Here is a 22,132-nt window from a genome sequence, read left to right as displayed (position 1 = left end):
AAGCCTTCCTGGCTGCTTCTAAGGCCCGGAAGATTATGTAATTTAAAAAGCTGCACCTTCAATCAGTTTCTCTCTTAAGTGTTTTTGTTCTATCTCCCCCCACCCCAGTTACCTAAAAACTAAGCAACAAGGTCAATCCAATCCAATGCCTCATTCTATTCAAATAAAATGGAAATGTTGACCATTTCACATTTAAAGAGCAAATACTTTCTCATACTGACAACCACATTCCATTGGCTTTTCCTGAAAGCAAAGTGTGACAGATGCCTTGGCTGTAATTGCCAATCAGCCTTTACACAGCACCTGAAACGCACAATATATCACTTTGATCTCCTTTACTCTAAACACATCCACAGTCAAGATACCTGAATAAAGACTAAGAAATTGGCATCATTTCCAGAAGCTGTCGCTGGTAGCACTTAAATACTGTAATATATATTTTGCTCATATTTTCATTTCCCTGTGTCAGAGACACTCTGCTAAAACCCTGAAAAAAATCCACCTGTAAACATATAAATGTCTCTACATATATATATATATATATATATATATATATATATATATATATATATATATATATATGTCTGAACAGAAACAATACCACCACCGCTAGATCCTTCTCCAATTATGAACCTGAAGATGAAAACAAGGTAAGAATTCTCAAAAAAGTTGTACTCACATTTTGCAGGAAGGTCATAGCCACATGTGATTTTTGCATGTCCCGTATCACAGCCATTCAGGGTCCGGCACTCGGCTAGCAAGCAGGGGCCAGCGGCTCTGTGAATACAGCCATCCACTAGGAGAGAATGGGGGAAAAATTAGCCTATAATTGCCCTCTTGGAAATAAATATAAAACTTAAAATGAAAGAAAAAGAATTCAATTTTTTCTCATAAAAATACTGTCTACATTTTTGTTTTTCTCCGTGCGTGTGTGTGTGTGTGTGTGTGTGTGTGTGTGTGTGTGTGTGTGTATGGGTGTGTGTGTGTGTGTTTGGTTTTTGGTTTATATGATGAGCAGAAGCAGACAAGCAATGGAAGTACTGTGATAGTAAATGTTACAGCTACTCTCAGAGAGGCAAGTAGATGATAGGTAACATTTTCTAATTCTATTTGTATAACTACAGCTATGATTCAATAACACCTTATCATTCAATGTCACTGAGCACAAAGACTTGAGAGGAAATACTAACATCTTGTTGTTCCCAAACTGTGAACTGTTATCTCCAATACACCACATTTTAGAAGGTCAGGAAAAAAAAACAACTTTGGAACATTTGTGCTCACCTCACAAGTTAGTCACTGAAAGTAATGCTACCCAAACGAGATTCAAACTCTACAGAACTTCTCTCCACAGAAGCACAATGCAAACAGGAAGGCGTTTCCGTGAGGATTCTGTGTGCCCACAGAGGCACCAGACAAGATTAGGTCTTAATAAATGGTCCAAAGTTCCCTCCCTCCCTCACTTGCCACACCAAAACAGAACTGCTGCAGCTGTTCTTACTCTAAAAAAGTAGTGTTCTGCCTGTGTCAGCCTCAGGTGTCCACAGTTATACATTCACGATCATAGCGAGATCGCAATACATCTATCACTTGGAATTATAGCTTTATGTGACTCAAAGGTGAGAGCATAGGAAGACTAAAAGACCTGGTGTTCATAGGCTAGGAAATTGAGAATTTGGGTGTTTATTATTGAACAGGACCTAGGAACAGAAAGCAAATGCATGTATGAAAAACAAAGGAAAGAGACAAAAAGGAGGAGTTAAGAGTAACCTAGAATGTGGGTGCAACCGTGTTATCCTAGTTACTCGGGAGATGGAAATGTGAACTGTGGGTAGAGGGCAGCTCTGACAGAAAAACCTGCAGGATTTCATCTCCAAAATAACCAGTAGAAAAACTAGGCTGGACACAGGACTCAAAGGAGAGAGTACTAAGTCAAATGAGCTAAGATGAACAAGTATGAGGCCCTGAGTCCTGGCCAACAAGAGAGAGAGAGAGAGAAAGAGAGAGAATAATCTAGAATGTGAAAACGGACTAAACATTAGAGATCTAAAGAACTCCTTTCCTCTCCATAGTCTATAACACAAAGCAAATAACCATTGGTCTCAATTATTATCACTAATATTGTAGAAGGAAGCTGTATGTGTCAGCCAGACATTGGTAGTTCAGGAAGTCTCACGTTCCAGAGTTGGCTTCTGTTGCCACTGACTAGCATCAAGGTGTTACTTTTCTCTGAACAAGCTTCCCTGGGAAAACAAGGTCACTTTAGATCATATAGACCTAAGTTGAAATCTATGTTCTATGTACTTTTCCAGCCATACGATGGTCTAACCTCCAGTATCCTCATACACCAGTGTCAATAAAGGAGCCCCTTATATCATTGTCTATGGACTTTGGATATGTTTGTGAATAAAAGGCATTCAGCAGACGCTTAATGCAATGTTATTAATGATAATCATCTTACACAACACAACCAAAGTTCTGTTTGTTTTTAAAATTATATTTTTACCATCATTAAGTAGTTGTACAAATCCATATGTAAGTACAATGCATCTTGATCAATATCACCATTTTCATCATCCTTTGGGTGTTTTGTGTGTGTGTGTGTGTGTGTGTGTGTGTGTGTGTGTGTGTGTTGTGTGTGTGTGTGTGTGTGTGTGTGTGCGCGCGCACGCGCACATGTGTGCGTGCGCTGGCCTTAGGGCTTGAATGTTAGGCCTGGGCACTATCCTTAGCTTTTTTTTTTTTTTTTGCTCAAGGCTGGCACTCATTTTAGCCACAGCTCTATTTCCAACTTTGTGCTTGTTAATTGGAGATGAAAGTCTCACAGACTTTCCTGCATAGTTTGGCTTTAAACTATGATCCCACAGATCTAAGACTCCTCAGTAGGATTACAGGTATAAGCAACCAGAGCCTGATGCTGTGTAAGTTTTAAAACAATATTTTTCCTTATGATAAGATGAGAAATATGGAGCAACAACAATATGAGAACTACCATTGAAATCAATTATCCAGAGAAAGCTAATATTCTGATAGTCATTCATTGTTTATGCACATGTACATTCAAAATAGTTTTTCCCTTTTAATTTTATTAGTATGTATATGAAAGATCTATATATATGAAAGCTGAATCAGAGGGAGTTCTGGAAGGAAAAGCTGGGAGAAAATGAAAGAAGAGGTAAAACTGTTCAAAGAGAAATATATGTATTACCTGACTTATGTAACTGTACTCCCACTGTACATCATCTTCATAAGTAAATAAATAGAAAGCTGAAGTAATCTATAATCGTGAAAATGTGAAGATTCTCAGATGTTCATCTACTAGGAGCTTGTTAAGTAAATAAAAGCCAATCTGTGCCATCGACCATATTTGCAGCTCTTACAAAGACTAAGCAAAAAGGTCTTAAACATGAAAAAAGTTCTAGGCAAAAGTGCCAGGTTTAGAAGAATATGTATATAATAGTCACAGTTTTATTAATAGCCATATACAAAAACTTGTGCCTGTCTTCACGTACTTATGTATATTCTAGAAAGATGTATATGGGATTATGGGATTGGAAATAGGCAGAGACTATAGGAGTGGAAATAGGCAGAGACTATTAGGGAAAAATATGTCCTAATTTCTCTATTTAATTTTTCCTCAAGAGACTTGAGAGAAGTGTGTTAAAGTGAATTTTTTCTTGGCAAGGAGGTCATTAGTTGGTTTCAAAGGAAAAATTGAAATAGCATTTGCTAACGTATTTAATCCTATGCTGTCAAATATTGTCTGCATTATTTAGTTGCAGATGATGCAGTTTGTAGATACCCAATTATTAATATTTTCACAGTTACATCAGTATTCCTGACTACCAGAGGACATTGGAACTAGAACTATTTAATAATGATGATAGTATAAATGTACTGAATGAGTCTTGGAGCCAAGGAAACCCTGCAAAGTGAATACTAATTTTTATTATAGCCATTTTATGAGCATTTAAAAAAGAGTAGTAACTTTCCCATACTCACAAAAAGTGGAAATAACACTCAAATCCCAAGATTTGTCTGGAACAGCAAAAATACATTAAACCCTTATTTTAATTACCTTCAGTTCTCAAACTAGGCAGTCTTACCTGAATTCTTATAAGTGACATTAACCCACTATCACATTTTAAAATTTCCATTAATTCTATTTATGATTTCAAATGTAATCAGATGCACAGGCATTAAGCCTGCAGTTTTAAAGTATTTTAACAAATGTGTACAATCACCTCAGCAGGATGCCAAAATGATATGAAACATTTCCACCAATGCCCAAAGTTTTCTTTTGTTCCTTCCATCTAAATTCCCTTTTTAACCACCCAGAGAGGCCCTTATTTTGATTTCAATAAACTTAGCTAACTTTTAGCTATGCTATAGCTTCAAACTTCAGATTGAGGTTTTGATGTTTTTCACTTATCATAGTTTTGAAATTAATTGGTGCTGCATTTATTAGAACTTTATTCCTTTTTTATGCTTGAGTAATATCCCATTGTTGAATATACCACAATATCTATTTAATCATCTGCCAATGGATATAGGATTAGTTACAGTTCTAGTTATTATGAATAAACATAGATACTGTATATGTCCTTTTCTGACTCTAGGTTTTCATTTTCTTGGAAAAAGTCCTATGAACCAATTTGTTATTCTTGATATGGTTTGAGTGTGAAATGTCTTCCACAGGATCCTATGTTGAACTGTTCCTGACTGAGGTATTTCACACACTTATCTTGAAATCCTAGGAAGTGGGGCATAGTAAGAGAAAGCAGGTCACAGGGTGGGTGGGGGATGCTTTTGAAGATTATGAATCTGATCTCCTTTTTCTGATCTTTTCCTTTTTCTACTTCTTCTCCCTATGTCATAGTGGTCCGCCTCACCCTAGAAGCATGGAGCCAAGTAGCCCTGGAATGAACCCTCTGAAATGAAATCTTCCTCTTTTAAGCTGTTTATATCAGGTACTTGTTCACTAACACATGCAACATTTTATTGAATAATGAATAAATAATTTTTTCAAGTGATTATACCTACCCCCATCAGTGTATGATAATTCAAATTGTGGCATTCCCTAGCGTTTGTCAGCTTTTTTTAATTTTAGCAATTCTAATGGCTATAAAGGAATACTCAATTTAGATTTCTCTGATGACTAATGATGGTGAAATAGCTTGCCAAGTGCTTATTGGCCATTAATCTATTTCTTCTTGGAAATGCCTGTATATGTCTTTTGCTAATTTTATTGTCCTTTTATTACTAAATTGTGTTAAATCTGCCAATAATTTCAACCCCTTATCCCCTTTTTTATTTCTAATTTCACGTTCTTTGCAGTTCTTGAAATTTCTGTTTAGTATTTCTCTTACTATTTTTATACCTCTTCTGAAATATCCTATCTCCTAACTCCATTCTTGTATTTTATCATGTGAATCCTTAACAGATTTCACATCTGTCTGTCAGTAGTCAGTCTGTCAGTCAGTCAGTCAGTCAGTCTGTCTGTCTGTCTGTCTGTCTGTCTATTTATTGTGCTAGTACTGGGCCTTGAACTCAGGGGCTGGTGTTCTTGCTTGGTTTTGTCCTTCAAGTCTGGTGCTGTACCACTTGAGGTATATCTTTACTTCTGGCTTTTTGCTGATTAATTAGAGACAAGAGTTTCATGGCTGGTTTCCATTTGTGGTCCTCAGATCTCAGTCTTGTGAGTAGTTAGGCTTATAGACATGAGCCACCAGGACCTGGCTGTTTCTCATGGTGGCTGTCAAATCTAATGTTCAGGCCAGCTGTGGGTCTGTATATGTTGACTCATTTTTCGTTTGATTCTGCACTACATTTTCTTGTTGTTTTAGATGTGTAATAATGGTTGATGACAAACTTTAAGCTGTTAGTAATATATCACAAAACTTTAGATTTTATTGTCCTCTTCCACACAGGGTTAACTTTGTTATAGCACTCAAGAAAATTATTCTCAAGCAGTTTGGGGACCTGGTTAATGTGGGTCTATTTTAGCTTTTCTCTTATTCCTAGGAGAAAAAATTCTCTTAGCCCTAGGATGTATAGTTTATTCTTAAAGCATGATACTTCTGGAGATTCAATGGAAAACCCACTGTGTTATCAAAACCCCTCCAACTTGGGTTCAGAAACTGCTAAAACTCCAAGTTTTATGGACCTGCAGCATGAAGCTGACATAACTCTCTTCTCAGCTTTCTACCTTCAATTTTTGTCCTGGTTTTTTGAAGTCTTTCCCTGAACAGGCATAGTTTAAGAGCCAGTTAAAGATTTAACAAGCATTGTTTGTAAAATTGGGGGATCCTCTATCTGACACTCTCTTTTCTGGGGACCCTTGACAATTTCTATTAAGCATTTGCCATATACAGTAGGGACTCAAAGTCAAAGCCAAGAGATATCTTAAATGTAGTTCTCATCCAGTGTTCTTTCTTTTTTTTAAAGGTTAAGTCACTTTCAGTTTCATCCTGTTTTGGGTCACCCCCTAGTATAAATAAATAATTTATGTTGTTTCTATTTTGCCAGAATTTATCAGCATTAGAAGGAACATTATTTCGATAAAAGCTACCCTGTCACCATCAGAAGCTTCCTGCATGATTGGGATGACCGGTTTGTACCACCATGTCCAGTTCCTCTTAGTTGGATGAAATGAAGTCTTGAAAATATTTTTCCCAGGCTGGCTTCAAACTATAATCCTCTCCATCTCACCGCGTTGATATTGCATTTATGCTAGCACAGTAGGAATACAGACGCTGGATGGAAAGGGTCTCCTTTGTACAACTACTTAAATGTAGTTTAAAAATGATTAAAAAACAGATTAAAAAAAGAAAACATGAACAAAATAAAAATTCACATCACTTACAACATCAGCAAAACATCATTGACAACATCTTTTTCAGGAAAAATGTTAATGTTCTCATAAAATTAAAGTTTATAATACTTAGAAATTGATTTATATTAAAAATTGACTTACACTTTTTTTTTTTGTTTTGGGGCTTGAACTCTGGGGCTGAGCCCTGTCCCTCAGCTCTTCAGCTCAAGGCGAGCGCTCTACCACTTGAGCTACAGCACCACTTCCGGTTTTCTAGTGGTTTATTGGAGATAAGAGTTTCAACGGACTTTCCTGCCCGGGCTGGCTTTGAACCACGATCCTCAGATCTCAGCCTCCTGAGTAGCTAGGATTACAGGCGTGAGCCACCGTCGCCCGGCATAAAAATTGACTTATACTTAAAGAAAGTAAAACTCCCTAGGTATACAAAGTCTGTCTCCTCCCTTAGTCCATCCCCTTTCTTGGAGAGAAGAGCAATTCAATTTTTCTTTCATATGTCCCTGGATAGCTTAATAACCTACCTTTTCTGTGATTTTATGTGCTCAATACAGCAGAACTAAGTTCAATTTCATTTGAAAAGGAAAGTAGTATACCTTTAAAAAAACACAACAGAACAAGAACACAACAACAAAAAAGGAAACAATTCCAGGAAGTAGGCCACTCAAATCCAAATCAGAAATTGAAAAATAAAGTTGAGTATTCAGCCACAGTGCTGTACTCACAATTCTGGCGATAGAATTCTATACTAGAGACTTTACAATTCTCACACACTGAAACTTTTCCCACTTCTCTCAGGCTTGGTGCAGTCTGATAGAAATCTTTTTAGGCTTCACTAAGGATAAGGTTCAAAAGGCAGCAGTATGAAGGTTGGAAAGAGGAACGATACAACACAATAGCATTTTTCTACCTCCCCTGAAGAGTGGTGGGGAGGAGAAACCAAAGGTCCAGCCTATTCACTACAAAAGAAAGAGAGAAAGAGAAGGAAGGAAGGAAGGAAGGAAGGAAGGAAGGAAGGAAGGAAGGAAGGAAGGAAGGAAGCAAGGAAGGAAGGAAGGAAGGAAGGAAGGAAGGAAGGAAGGAAGGAAGCAAGGAAGGAAGGAAGGAAGGAAGGAAGGAAGGGAGGGAGGGAGGGAGGGAGGGAAGGAGGGAGGGAGGGAAGAAACTCTCAAGAATGAGTCTAAAAGAGAAAGGAAAGTTGACTAACATATTCCAGAGAGCAATAGGACTGTAATATCAAAGAAATGAGACTACTTGGCCCTATGTGGAAGTATAGTAATTATATACTGAAAATAATAAATAGCTACTGAGTTATTCAAAATGGCTGTTGCTAGAATGCAAAGTGTCACCAAAGGCGATTTAGATTTCTTCCTAAGCATAAAGTTAGACAGCATTTCCCAGCCACCTATCCAGTTTTAGGGATCATGGATTGAGTCCTGCTTAAATAGTATAAGCAAAAGTGATGCAACTACTTCTATGTCCAGTCTCTAAAATGTCTGCCACCCAGTCCTTCAACACATGAACCACTGTTGTGTACAGGCTGCATGCAGAGGTTCTAGTACAGGAAGTCAGCATCCCAGGAGACAGAGGAGCAGCTGGATGGAAGATGTCTGGGTCCCTAAATGACCATGTAAGAAAAAACTCACTCTACCCCCACATCACATGTGAATTGTGAACAAAACTTAGTTAAATCTGTATTATGGTAAGCCACTGAGATTATGGGAAGTTTCTGAAGGCAGTTTGCTTTGATGAATTCATTGAATTCAGGTGTAAATGACAAATGGTAATTTTCATTCCATTGACTCATTGCTATTTCATAAACTTTAATGCAACAAATTCAGTGTTTTTCTTTTACCACAACGAACATGTTACCTTAACTAAGTTCCTTCCCCTAGGTTTAAATCAAGTCCTTCGTCATGACAGAATCTGAAGACTCTATGTACATCCTTCTCTAGCTTCTCCTATTCATTCAAATAGTTGTGTTGGAAAGGAGGTTAAGTGATAATGGCTGAAGACTTACTAGAAAATGTCTATGGTGTGGCCAGCTAGTCCTAGAGCTTCCTCTGTGGACTATTCTTTGTCAGAGTTAAGGGGAGTCTAGGCATATGGCTTCTAAACACCAGGTTAAGATAATGTGTCTTTCATTTCCCATCCTGACAATGTGGTCTGGTTCTCACAGGCAGATAGTTAACTAGGGTAAGGGCCTGATAGCCTTACATTGGTCCTCAGTAATCCGAGAAGGCTAAATTCAAAGGACTTCATTCTATTAATCAGAGAATCTTAGGTTTCTTTAGACTCTAGATTGAAGAATTACACTGTCTGAGAGTGGAGTAGAAAGTTTTAATTGTCCTTGGAGGAAGAATTGGTTTTCATTTTTTTTCAATATTACCTTGGGGCCCAGAGTTTAAGAATGTTAATTTTATTTTTTAATATTTTTTATCATAAAGATACTGTACAGAGGGGTTACAGTTACATGAGCAAGGTAATGAGTCCATTTTCTATGGAGCATTGTTACCTCCTCCTTTGTTTTTCCCCTACCATCCCTTCCCTCCCCACCTCCCCAACTACTCCCCGCTTCCCACCCCTCAGCAAAGTTGTGAAGTTCATTTTCAACATGCTGTCTTGTACATCTCACTGTTCTTTTTAATGTACTTATAATGTACTATGATTTTATGTGATTTTTTTGGTTGTTTTTTGTTTCTTTGTATGTTCTTCCCCCAGGGTACAACCCCTGTGGTCACTGTATTTGATTCTGGTGTCCTGCATCTTGTATATACATTTTTCTAATTTGGGGGGGGGAAGGGAAGTAACAAAATGCTGAAATAAGGATACAGGATAACCCATTGTAACAATGAGAATGTTATTATAAAAGTTTTCTTCCTCTTTTTAAATAGGTAGGGTCAAGACAAAAAAGGTAAGGGAGGTAGGGGGGAGAACGTAAATCTCAGGTTTGTGTTCGCTTTGGCAGCACACATACTAAAAATTGGAAATCTCAGGTTTAAAAAAAATGAACATATTTATATTCCTCACAAATTCCAGCCTGCCTCTCTATATTCCTCGGGTAGAGTTCCTCCATTATATAAACAAATGAGTAAGTTGAATCTAAATATGTTTTATTAAATATTACAAGTACCATTTAGTGAAATCAAGTTATTTTAGAAATTGTCTCTGTGAGGTCTCTTCCTTATCCTACAAAGACATTTGAAGTTCTTGATTTGCACACAGGCATTTAATCTTCTTTGGTAAATAAAAGTCAATAACCTAATGTAAAAGCAGACAAACAAATCAGATTATCTTAAAAAGAACAAGAAGCTTCTCTTATTGAATATACTGTTTAGAAGCCCATGAGGATATGCAAGGTTCTCCTGAAAGCATATCAACATAAATTTATTAAAACAAATACCTTGCACAAAGTACGCTGCAAGCACCTATGAGGGCATCCAGTAATAATAGCAATAGTAATGGTAACTTCACAACTTTTGAGGATCTACTGTGTACTTTCTGGTAGCTCACAAGGGCTGTCTCACTGCTGTGCCTCAATCTTCTCATCTGGGAAATGGAGATCCCTACAGGACTTCCATCCAAAAGTATAGGATTTTTGTGAGTGAACTGATAGAAGCTTTGAATAATGCCTGATATATAACAAGTATGCATTGACTATTGGATATACTATTATATTCATTCATCTTAAAAACTGCAGCAGTAGGAACTATTAAGATCTCTACTTAACAACATGAAAGAAGTAAAAGTTAGTAAATATAATGTAGGAACTGGGAATAGAACCCACACTGCTCTGATCTCAAAGTCTTTAATATTCTTTTTTATTTTTGCTTTTATTTGGGGGGAAAGCACTATGTTTAAGCTCAGAATTTCACGCATAGAAGACAGAGAATCTACCACCAACCCATATCCCTAGCACATTTTTTTTTACTAGTTATTTTTGAGATGGTGTCTAGTTTCTTGCCTGAGATGTGTCTAGACTTTGTATCTACCTATTTTAGAACCAATGGGATTGCAAGTGTGTGTCACTATACCCAGCTTCTTTCTGTTGAATTGGTGTCTCATGAACTTTTCTGTTCAGGCTGGACTAGAACCACAGACCTCCTGACATCAGACTCTCATACAGCTGGGTAACAGGCATGTGCCACCATGCCCAGATGTTGACTGAGAAATAGATCTTGTAAGTTTGCCTGGTCCAGCCTCAAACCACCATTCTCCCTTTCTCAGCCTACTAAGTAGTTGGGAATGCAACTCTAAACCACTGGCATCCAACTAAATCTACATTCTTAGTCCTTACTTTTTCATACTCTACTTCATGCAAAAATTACATAAAACATGGTTTCGTCAAGATCTTAGAAACCAAATTAATAAGACAGATGGTCTGAGGTCATGCTTTTACTGAAATTAAAAGTAATTTTCAGCTAGTCACTGATGGTTCATACCTATAATTCTAGTTACTCAGGAAGGTGAGATTTGAAGACTGAGATTCAAAGCCATATGAAATAGGAAAGTATGTAAGACCCCATCTCCAATTAAGCAAAAAGCCAGAGTTAACCCAATTAACTCCAATTAACCCAAAAGCCAGAAAAGGAGTTGTGGCTCAAGCGATAAAGCACTAGACTTGAGCAAAAAGCTAATGGGGAGTGTGAGACCCTTGGTTCAAACCCCAGTAGTAACACACAAAAAGAAAGCAATCTGCAAAGTACAGAATACACAGAAAGCACATCTTCTGATAGGTCAACAAGCCTTTTGTGAGGTGGTTTGGGGCTTTATCCTCCCCCTCTATGACTAGTAGATGAAACTTGTATACGGATATATGCATTGTCTAAGGCCATTCACCTGATAAGTGAATTCAGTTTTTATGGCTCTAAAAGTATAGTCAATGCAGGTTCTGAGGTTCTCTGCTGGAGATACACCTGTGGAGCCTGGGAGAGGTATAGTTTCAAGATCAGCACCAAATCTATGAGATCAGCTTCTTCCAGCATTAGGACCTGCGAATCTGCATATAATAATCTTTGCAAGTAATGCAGACATACTACCAGGTGAGAACCTTGACGATCACTCCTCTATACTATCTTGACTTCTTGACAAATCTCTGGAGAATGATGAGAAGTTGGCCTTATGATCAGGGCTTTGAACATCCACTGCACAATAAAACCAAGAGACTGATGATTATAAAATAGAAAAACCTCTTTAATTTTAATTGGAGCCATTAGAGCCATCTCCTCACATTCCTTCACAAGTCCTAACCAAAAGATAGACAGTGTGTGTCCTTAACAATTTGAACTGATAACAGGTGATTATAACTGGAACTAGAACTCAATTCCAATGCGAAGTAAGATTTTGATTAAGCAGTGATTCAAACAAGGTTATACACACAAATCATGAAGTCCCTTAGTTCTAGGGGCTTCTTTGGGGCAAGATGTCCAAAGTAAGAACATATCTCTCTCTCTCTCTCACACACACACACACACACACATACACACGCATGCACTTATATACATATATATGATAGAAAATACATTTAAATTTCTATTCAAAAATGGTATGTTATTTTAATGTATAAGTTAATAGTGGTATTGGGATCAAATTGGAAACCTGCAAAAGTATACATATACAAAGTGGACCATCACAAATTATATGCTGTGGTAGATGTACGATCCAAAAACAATTTGAGTTACTAGACTCGGGTGCTGAAGGGTTCTGTAATCAAGCTACCAGTCTCTCTCTTTTAGAGTTTCTACATCTATACAGTGGGTATAATGTTAGTATCTATTTTATGGGATTCTTAAGAGAATGGAGAGAGAATGTGCAGTACTTATTTAATGCCTGGATAAGAGCTCAGAGAATCTTAATGTGGTTGATCTTTGTAAACATTGAAGCAAGTATGTCCTTCTTTGTATCCAGACTCTTGGCAATGGGGATCTGCAGCAAATCCCCTTAAGACATGGACTCTTTTTTCCCACTCCTTGAATCTAGGCTGATCTTATAACTTGCTGTGGCCAAGAATATAAGGCAACAATGATTTATTGCAAGTTCCAGGCCTAAGCCTCAAGAGGTCTTTCACACCTCTGTTTACCCTCTTGGAACCCTGCTCAGCTCCCAGCTGAACAAGCCCAGGCCAGTCTGCTGATGGATGAGAGACCATGTGGAAGAGAGATAAGCTACTCCAGCTGGGACCATCCCAGTCCAGGCATCATTCAGCTTTCCTGGCAACTGACCAGACATAGGAGTGAGCTCAGTTAAGAGGAAAATAACTATCTATCCTATGATGAACTCAGAGAATAAATAGTTTGTTGTTTTAAGCCAATAACTGTTGTGTTATACAGATAAACACTGGCAACGGTCCTCCTTCTCTTCATCATCATCATTATCAAAAAAGGAACAAAGCGATGATCTACCTCAAGTGAAGACACACAGAAATAAGTTTAAATCCCATCCTGAAGTCTTAGGGGGAAGAAAAATAATACAGCTGAAGTAATCAGGTGAAAAGTTGATTCCATTAGAGGTCACCTCGAGCCTGCATGAAAGATTTATGTGTGAGGTACTGAATAGCATCAGTGTTCCCTTCGGGGAGGAGGAGAAATGTCTGTGAGAAAATACAATACAATGACAAGGAGATCCACATCTTTGAAGCTTCACAGATGTGAGGAATTTGGTTTAACTGTTTAAGACTGACTTGGGCTGACTAAAGAAAAAAATTCTAATAAAATGAAAAAAAAGAAAAAATTCTATGAATATCCCATTCCTGCTGGTCAATTTGAAGAAAAGATTTGGGCTCTGATCCCAGGAGAATGTGATAAATGTTATGTAGTAAACATTTACACATTTCTTAGCTCAAGAACCTGGAGAAGTTTTTAGTTAGGGATCACACATCTCATTTTCTTTATCTCACATCCAAATACTCAGGGATTATCCTCAAAAGCCAGGAGATGCCTCTTTCTCTTAGAATCTAAAGCCTAACTAACATACAGATCCACAAGAAAGAGGGATTTAGGCTTTTTTTTTATTAGACTATAATTCCCAATAGAATAAAAAAGAATATTCTCAGAAACATTTATAACCCTTAAAGTTCCTTGGAAAAATATGAAGCGTTGAACTTGACCTCATTGTTAGAATTGAGGGTGGAGGAATCAAGCTCATTCTTTTCCTGAGAATATGTTAGTGATATTTAGCTGATGCTAAGTGCATGGTACATATATTATTTTAAGCCCTAGCCCATGCATACCGTTCAGATATCTACACTCCTCCTTTAAAAAAGCAAATTCCTCAACTGGGATCTAAGTGTGGCTAACATCTGCCTAACAAACAAGAAGCACTGAGTTCAAACTCTAGTACTTCCTTAAATAAAATCCTTCATTACCATGTAAGTATAATCCCTCTGTACAGCACCAGAATGGACAAAACCTTCAATAGCTCATTGGAAGGACCAAGACACTAATGACCACATCTCTAAAAAAGAAATGGCAGCTGAAAGAAAACAAACCAAAAAGCCCTAGAATGTGTCACTTGCACAATCATGTGGTCTCACCTTGCTAAGACTTCATCAGCTCTCACCAAAAAGGGATAATGAAGAGTCAATCAGCCATCTGAGATGACAGGAATTTCCAGGAAAATGGTATTAGTTGGTGAAATGACAACGTAAGATCCCATTAAATTGAAGACATTCATGGTATTGTGCAAAGATCCCTCAAAAACTTGGTGATACAGCTTTAGTTATTATTTTGCAATGGAAAATTTACCTGATATGGAAATACTCATGATTTTTACCCAATGGCATCATCTATCTTCCACCTAAACAGAGATCCATTCTCAAGAAGATATGAAATGGCAAGTCTTAACACTATGTAGTCCTTGATTGAGTAATTCTTCAACATAATCTTCAAGCCTGGTATAATAGAGTCTAAGCAGTAATGGAAAATTTAACCTTAAATAAAGAAGAAATAATGACTGCCTTCCTCCAAGTAGTCATAATAGAGTTACTTCTAGTGTGTAGCTTCCTCTGGGTTAAGGGCACAGATTGTGCCCCTGTTTCTGTGAAAGTATTCTTAATAGAGATCAGGTCAAGTGGAAATACAGAAGGAGGGAGACCTTTCTCTTTTAAAGATCTAAGAAATGAACCAACTTAATACTTCCTCTTCTACTAGAAGCTTCTCAGTGGCTGGGGACACAAGTTCAGAACTAGAGATGATGTAGGTCAACATTACCAGGTGCCTTCGAGACAACCTCATTTGTTTTATCAGAGAATGAAATCTATGGAGAAAGGTAATCTTTCCTCAAGGAATTTAGCTTTTAAACTTCAATCATGTTATATAATCACTTCTCCTCATTTTCTTCCTACAGAGAAGTAAAAATGTCATTTTATGGCTCCTACGCTCACTGGCCGTAGGAAATACCAATGGTTTTAGGTGAAATGATGAAGGATTAAAATATTTTCAGGAAAGAAAAAAGATCTATCAAAGTCTTATTTGGATGTCTAATAGAAAACAATAAAAACCTGCCTTTGTGTAGGTATTTGCAAATATGTAAAATCTTAACAGACACACAGGAGAAACTGTTCTAGTAAGCCTTTAGCTATCCATTCTGCATTCCCTAGTTTAAAAATGACTAATGGTAAGTTTATCTGTAACTCTTTAGAGAGAACCATATGCAATCCTTTCCTCTAAAGTCCTCATATGAAGATGACATTTATTGTCCTAATTCAGACCTAGATTTCTCTCTAGCTATTATTTACTTTTAAGAGGAGCTTTAAGGGATAATCTTATGTGAAGAAAAATAATTTAAAGAAGAAAATATTCTGATTATTGGGATAAGCAATATAATTATTGTTTTAGTTAGACATTTTGCTGATTAAATAAAAGTTGGGCTTCACTTACTAAAGAGTAATATTTTGTAAAAAGTTACTTATTTCATATATCTCATAACTTGATTCAGTATTTTATTTAATTTATTTATTTATTTTGGGTGCGGTCATGGGGCCTGAACTCTGGGCCTGGGTGCTGTCCCTCAGCTCTTCAGCTCAAAGCTAGCACTCTACCACTTGAGCCACAGCACCACTTCTGGCTTTTTTCTTTTTGCTTATGTAGTGCTGAGGAATCGAACCCAGGGCCTCGAGCATGCAAGGCAAGCGCTCTACCACTGAGGCACCTTCCCAGCCCCTGATTCAGTATTTTATAGGCAAATATCTATCCAAGTGGGATTTATAATAGTTTATAATCCTGATGAAAACATTTTTGCTAACAAAAATAAAAAATTTCAATTTTCAGGGCTGAGATTGTGGCTTAGTCGTACAGTGCTTGCCTAGCATACATGAAGCCCTGGGTTCCATTCTTTAGTAACCATATACACAGAAAAAGCCAGAAATGGCACTGGCTCAAGTGATAGAGTGCTAGCCTTGAGCAAAAGAAGCTCAGGGACAGTGTCCAGGCCCTAAGTTCAAGCCTAGGACTGGCAGAAAAAAAAAATCAATTTTCAAAGAATTGTATTATTAAAAAAAAAACTCACAGAACAGAAAAAACACGATACATCAAATTATATTTTAGTATTAAAAAATTAGATCCATCCAAACTGATACAAGAACATTGATTCATGTCATATTCACATGTGATCCTTGTGTACTCCCATTTCTATAAATTCGCTTAGAATATTTCCAAATAAATATGTTAAAATAGGTTTCTCCTCAAGAAAAAGAATTTGTGAATGTTTTCTTTAGGGAGAGAAAGCATCAATTTGCTGAGTGGACTATATGGGAGAGTCCTGGTACTCATCAAACCTGCAGTGGACATTCAGTCTTCTGTTAGCTGGGTGACAGTGGAGCCCCATCTCCCTGCTCCCAAAGGCCCCTTCCTCCTATACGTTGCTGCCAGAGGAAAATATAATTCCAGAAATAAGTGGGGCACCACATTCTGTTTGCCTTCCCTTTTTCCAATCGAGGACCAGTCACCTGGATTTGTGGACTCTTCTAGACAAAAATCTCCCTTCTAAACCTGATTGTTTCCTGGGGCTCTGGGGATTCTTCCTCAGAATTAAGGCTAATTAGAGTTTTCTTCTAGAGAAGGGTTTATTTAGTGAGATGTTTCAATTCACATATTTACCAATTAATATTTGAAAAACACAGGACTCAGGACACGTGGTGGTGACATGGGAGAGGGGAAAGAGGCCTTCTACAGGGTGATAAAGAAAGTTTTGTTCATTCCTCGTGATACTATGAAGGATAAAGCACTAGCCTGGGTAATCCTGCCTCTCATCAAAATGCCTATTTCCCCTCACCCCCAGTGGAACCATTGTGCGCTATCTTCAATGCTTATGAGAGAAGTTAAAGCGAGCCATGTGCACCTTCCTTCACAAAGAAGCCCTATATTTAACGCAGCACACCCATCCAACACCTCAAACAGTTTTGAAGAAAGCTGTGTTTATTATGTGGGTTTATGAAATAGAAAGTACAAACTTTTCTCATCCCGGAAAAATATGCAATGAAATTTACAGCCAAAATAGGGAAGCTGTGCATAATGTAACACTTGGCAAGAATTTTAATCAGGGGATTGGCAAATCTGGATGCTATACTTCAGTTCCTTTCAAGACATGTCAGAGCTTCCTTAATTTAAATACCACACACCAGGTCCGCGGAGAACATTTAGGAGCCATTGTGCTGTCCCCAGGAGTGCTGAATGAGCAATGTAAGCTAACTGAGAGGGAACACTGGCGATGTGATAACACTTGCAACCTCCGGAAAGAATGATGGAATGAGCTAGACACACTATTATTGTAGAGCAAAGCAGCACAGATTTACATGATGATAAGGCATTCCAGGCACACTGCTTTACAGTAAGCAGGTAAAGATCCTTCCAGGTATCAGAGTGACTACATTGAGCATATTTCTGGATCTTGTCAGAAATTTGGGGGGCATGATTGTTGTTTTGCCAATTGGAAAATAAATAAATAAATAAAGTCTGCTTTCTCAATTGGAAAACAATTTTGCTATCCAGTAGACTTCAATTCCTGAGCAGCCTGACAGCTATTCAAACAAGTGGAAAGTTGGGTCACATAATATGGACCCCAAACTGACCATCACAGAAGAAATTATAATGTGATGAAAAACTCTGGGGAACCTATTAAATCTCCCATCCTTGCCAGTATGAAACGAGAGTGATCTTTCCTTCACAGCTACATTGTTTGAGTCCACTAAAAAACACATTGTCCCTCAGCCATCTGGACAACACTTTAGTAATTAGAATCTCTTATATCTCATATAAAATCCCAAGAACAGACATATTAAGAAAGAAGATGCAATTTAAAAAAAGTGATATGGCATACACATAAATCATACTGACTTAGCTACAACATTTTCATGGAATCTTTTTCTAAAGGAAAAAAAAAGCATTTCAACTATTTATTTCTAAGTTTACCAGTGAAGCAAAGCCTAGAAACAGACGTTGTTTAAACCAGTCTGCATTGATTCAGAATTATAGAAGGTAAGAAGGTAAAGGAGGGGCAGGGTAGGGCAGGAATTCCACTGGAAGAGACATGGAATGTCCCCAAGTCCTTGTAAACTTTCTTACCAGAAATGTTTTCAGGAAATGAGAACTATGTGTGATCTTTTTTGAGAAACTACTGATTATTATACAATGCTATTTCTTTGCTAGATAATAAAGTTTTTTGTTGCTGTTGTTGTTGTTTTTAAGTTTTGTGCTGTTCCTGAAGCTTGAACTTAGGGTCTAGGCACTATTCCTAAGCAAGTTTTTGCTCAAGGCTCTAGTCTTTCAGCTAGATTTTTCTTTTTTTATTGCTTAATGTGAGATACAAGAGTCTCACAGACTTCCCTGTCTTGGCTGGCTTTCAACTACAATTTCAGGTCTCAGCCTCTGAGTAACCAGGATTACAGGCATGAGCCACCTGCTTACCCAGCGATAATAAAGAATTTATATACGTATGAAAGGCGGGTTGTCATTTGAAAGGTTTGTCCTTTTGTGACTTCTAGGACACCAAAATTGGTATGTGGATATAGTTTGGGACATCATTGCTTTATTAGTCAAGGCAAAGCATATTAGGTTTCCAACTTGCAAACTTTGAAGCAAAAACAAATGATCTCAGGGCTGGGAAGGTGGCTCAGTGGTAGAGGGCTTTCCTTGCTTGCATGAGGCCCTGGGTTCAATTCCTCAGCACCAGAGAAGGCAGAAACAGTGGGAAGTGGTGCTGTGTCTCAAGTGGTATAGCACTAGCCTTGAGCTGAACAGCTAAGGGACAGCACCCAGGCCCAGAGTTCAGGCTCCACGACAGACAAAAAAAAAAAAAAAATCTCAGCAGGGATAATGGACCACGTTCATGGCTTTTTAAACTTTGGCCCTGTAGAAAAGGATTCTAGGTCTTCAAAATGACATTTAAAGAGATATTCCTCCTTCAGACAAATAGTATAATGACAAAATTGATCGTTTCTGTTGAAAATGAATATGAAAACTGATGAAAATTTAACAAAATCAGTTAATTACTAGAAAACTAAAGAGTATAGTGACTTTAAGTTCTTATGAGGTACATAAGACCTTACAATCCAGAAGGAATGTCAACCAAAGCATTTTCTATGATGTGGTACAATCTGGTCATCAGCCAATAGCTATGGCAGCAGACAAAATTCAAAGGATGGGCATACATAAGTTAACTATGCTAGGAAAGATGGTTTGAGGAAAAATACCAAACAAACTTAGGAGTGTGAAAATTATTCCAATTGAATTATGGAAGAATGGCTTGATACAATAAAAGGAAATTCCAGGTGGCTTAAGCAATATAAAATCAGCAGGGATATTGTGGGGGAGGGGGCGGGGAGGATTGGGTGAGCGGGTGGAGGGGGATGGGAAGGGATGGGAAGGGAAAACAAAGGAGGAGGCTACAATGCTTGATAAGAAATGTACTCATTATCTTGCCCATGTAATTGTAACCCCTCTGTACAGTATTTTCACAATAAAAAAATATAAATATAAAAAAAAAAGTCCTCCAAAAAAAAATCAGCAGGGATAGTATCTGCAGGATTACTTTTACACCATTGCCAAAAAAAGGAGAACCAAAAATAGAACTAATAGGAAAATGAAGAAATAAAAGGTGATTACTAATTTTACATTGTTACCCCTTTATTAAAGTAGACGTTAAAAACTAATTTATTGATCAAGGCTTAGCATCTTTTAAAAGGTATTCCTAATCCTTTTTTTTTTTTTTTTTTGGAGGGGGGCCGTTGTGAAGCTTGAACTCTGGGCCTGGGCCCTAAGCTTTTCAGATCAAGGTAAGCGCTCTAGCACTTAAGCTACAGTGCCACTTCTGATTTATTGGCTTATTGGTTTATTGGAGATAAGAGTCTCACAGACTTTCCTCCCAGGATGGCTTTGAACCACAATCCTCAGATCTTAGCCTACTGAGTAGCTAGGATTACAGGTGTGAGCCACCAGCACCCTGGCTTCCAAATTCTTTTTATCTCATCTTTCTTAATTCAAAATGCAGTTTGAAAAACAACAACAACAAAGCCTGTTGATCTTAAAGGCCTACCTGGCAATTTCTCCTACCCCCACTACTAAGATCAGTAAGGTGCTTCTCAATAAGTTTTTCTTCTATTTCTTCTTTAATGTTCTTTTTTTTTTCTTTTTTTGGGGGGGGGTTCTGGTCGTGGGGCCTGAACTCTGGGCTTGGACGCTGTCCCTCAGCTCTTCAGCCAAGGCTAGTGCTCTACCACTTGAGCCACAGCACCACTTCTGGCTTTTTTCTTTTTGCTTATGTGGTGCTGAGGAATCGAACCCAGGGCCTCATGGATGCAAGGCAAGCGCTCTACCACTGAGCCACCTTCCCAGCCCCTTCTTTAATGTTCTTTAATGTAGACTCTCTAGATATACCTACAGTTTATCAGATAACACTAATAACTGTGGGTAAAAAATAACAAAGATATAAGCTTTAAGAAAATGGTATTAGTCATATGTAACAAGTAAGAAATATTATATAACTCTTTGCACTTAGAATATTTGCCAGTATTTCTGCATTGCATTGCAGTATACATCTAAGTAAAATCTTAGTGTTGTACACATGTAACTCCTCTGAGTCTATCATTCCTCTAGCTTTGGGCAGGCTTTATAAAAAGTGCACAGATTCCATAGTTAAATAGAATGGACATATTTCTTACCCATCCTAGTATTTCTGAAGTTCGGTAAATGGATTAGATCTTGTGTGACCCATTTTTTTTAATTTTTAAAAGGCAAATAATTATTATATTTAAGGTAGGTTTGAAAGTCAGTGTGGATCAAGAGAATAGTACTTAGGTACCTAGTAGATGTCCATTCAACAATGGAAGCTATCACTACCATCATTTTCATTATTTTATCTACTATAACTATGGGTGCTTGAATGTGGGCATTGCTCTAGAGTAGAATTCAAGGGGATAAAACATGGCCTTAGTGCCATGTCAGGATGATGCATCTTGCAGACTACAATCTTGATGTAAATTTGGTCTACAGAACTAACATCCCAGTAGCTACAAAAGTTCCATAGTAAACCTCCAATAGGACTGTATGTTTAACCAAAGAGAGGAAGTGATGGTTATTATTCTCAACAAAGACGGTTTTCGCTTCCAAAGATACCATGTTCTTCCCCAAGCCTTTGAAAAGAGTGGCCATGTGACATCATTGCACATTCTTTTCAGCCCACTCAAAGCATACAGGCACACTGAAATATGGGTCTTGTAAATATGTCTGAATGTCAGGATTTTGGCTGTAACAGCAAAACCAGGAAGGACTCCAGTTGTATATTTCTGTGTTCTTCCTGATGTATGAGCCAGAAACCTGGTATTTGGTACAAATGTAAGAAAACACAATGTTTTCTTTATTATCTATTGTGATTTTTTTTTTTAATGAAGCCATCATTTAATGCTTACCCTTACAATTGGCAGGGAACATTGTGAAATTCAAAATCTATTATTGCTTGACAGTGAAAAGAAGGTAATAATTTATTTAGGTATTTTTGTTACTGTAAAGGTGATGTATAGAAGGATTACAGTTACATAATCAGGCAATGAGTATATTTCTTTTTTTGTCCCCTCTTCCCTTATTTTCTCCATTTTTCCTCTCCCAACCACGTCCCCTACAAGTTAAAGATTCACTTTCAACATTGTCTAGTGAGTATGACTGCTGCACTTGTCCCACCATTTCTGTGTTCCCTCTTACCCTGCCCCAAACAGATAAACTTACATACAAAAGGTACAGCAAACAAAAACAGTGACAGAGGAAACAAAAACAAAAATAAAAGGAAAATAACAAGAAACCTCTTGTTTCCATTTCC

General features: G+C 37.6%; 1 protein-coding gene across 1 annotated transcript in view; it reads right to left on the bottom strand.

Moving 5' to 3' along the window:
- Macrod2 (mono-ADP ribosylhydrolase 2) overlaps positions 1-22,132 on the bottom strand; it is a 1,713,649-nt gene that overhangs the window by 1,152,657 nt on the left and 538,860 nt on the right. Inside the window, exon 5 of the mRNA XM_042666421.1 lies at positions 680-796. Coding sequence (XP_042522355.1) covers positions 680-796 — 117 coding nt within the window. The remainder of the gene's footprint in view (positions 1-679; positions 797-22,132) is intronic.

This window comes from Dipodomys spectabilis, unplaced genomic scaffold, assembly GCF_019054845.1.
Source record: "Dipodomys spectabilis isolate Male_0828 unplaced genomic scaffold, ASM1905484v1 ptg000365l, whole genome shotgun sequence".
Classification (NCBI taxonomy): domain Eukaryota; kingdom Metazoa; phylum Chordata; class Mammalia; order Rodentia; family Heteromyidae; genus Dipodomys; species Dipodomys spectabilis.
The sequence above is the reverse complement of the archived record's forward strand: the minus strand, read 5'-3'. Positions and strand labels throughout refer to the sequence as shown.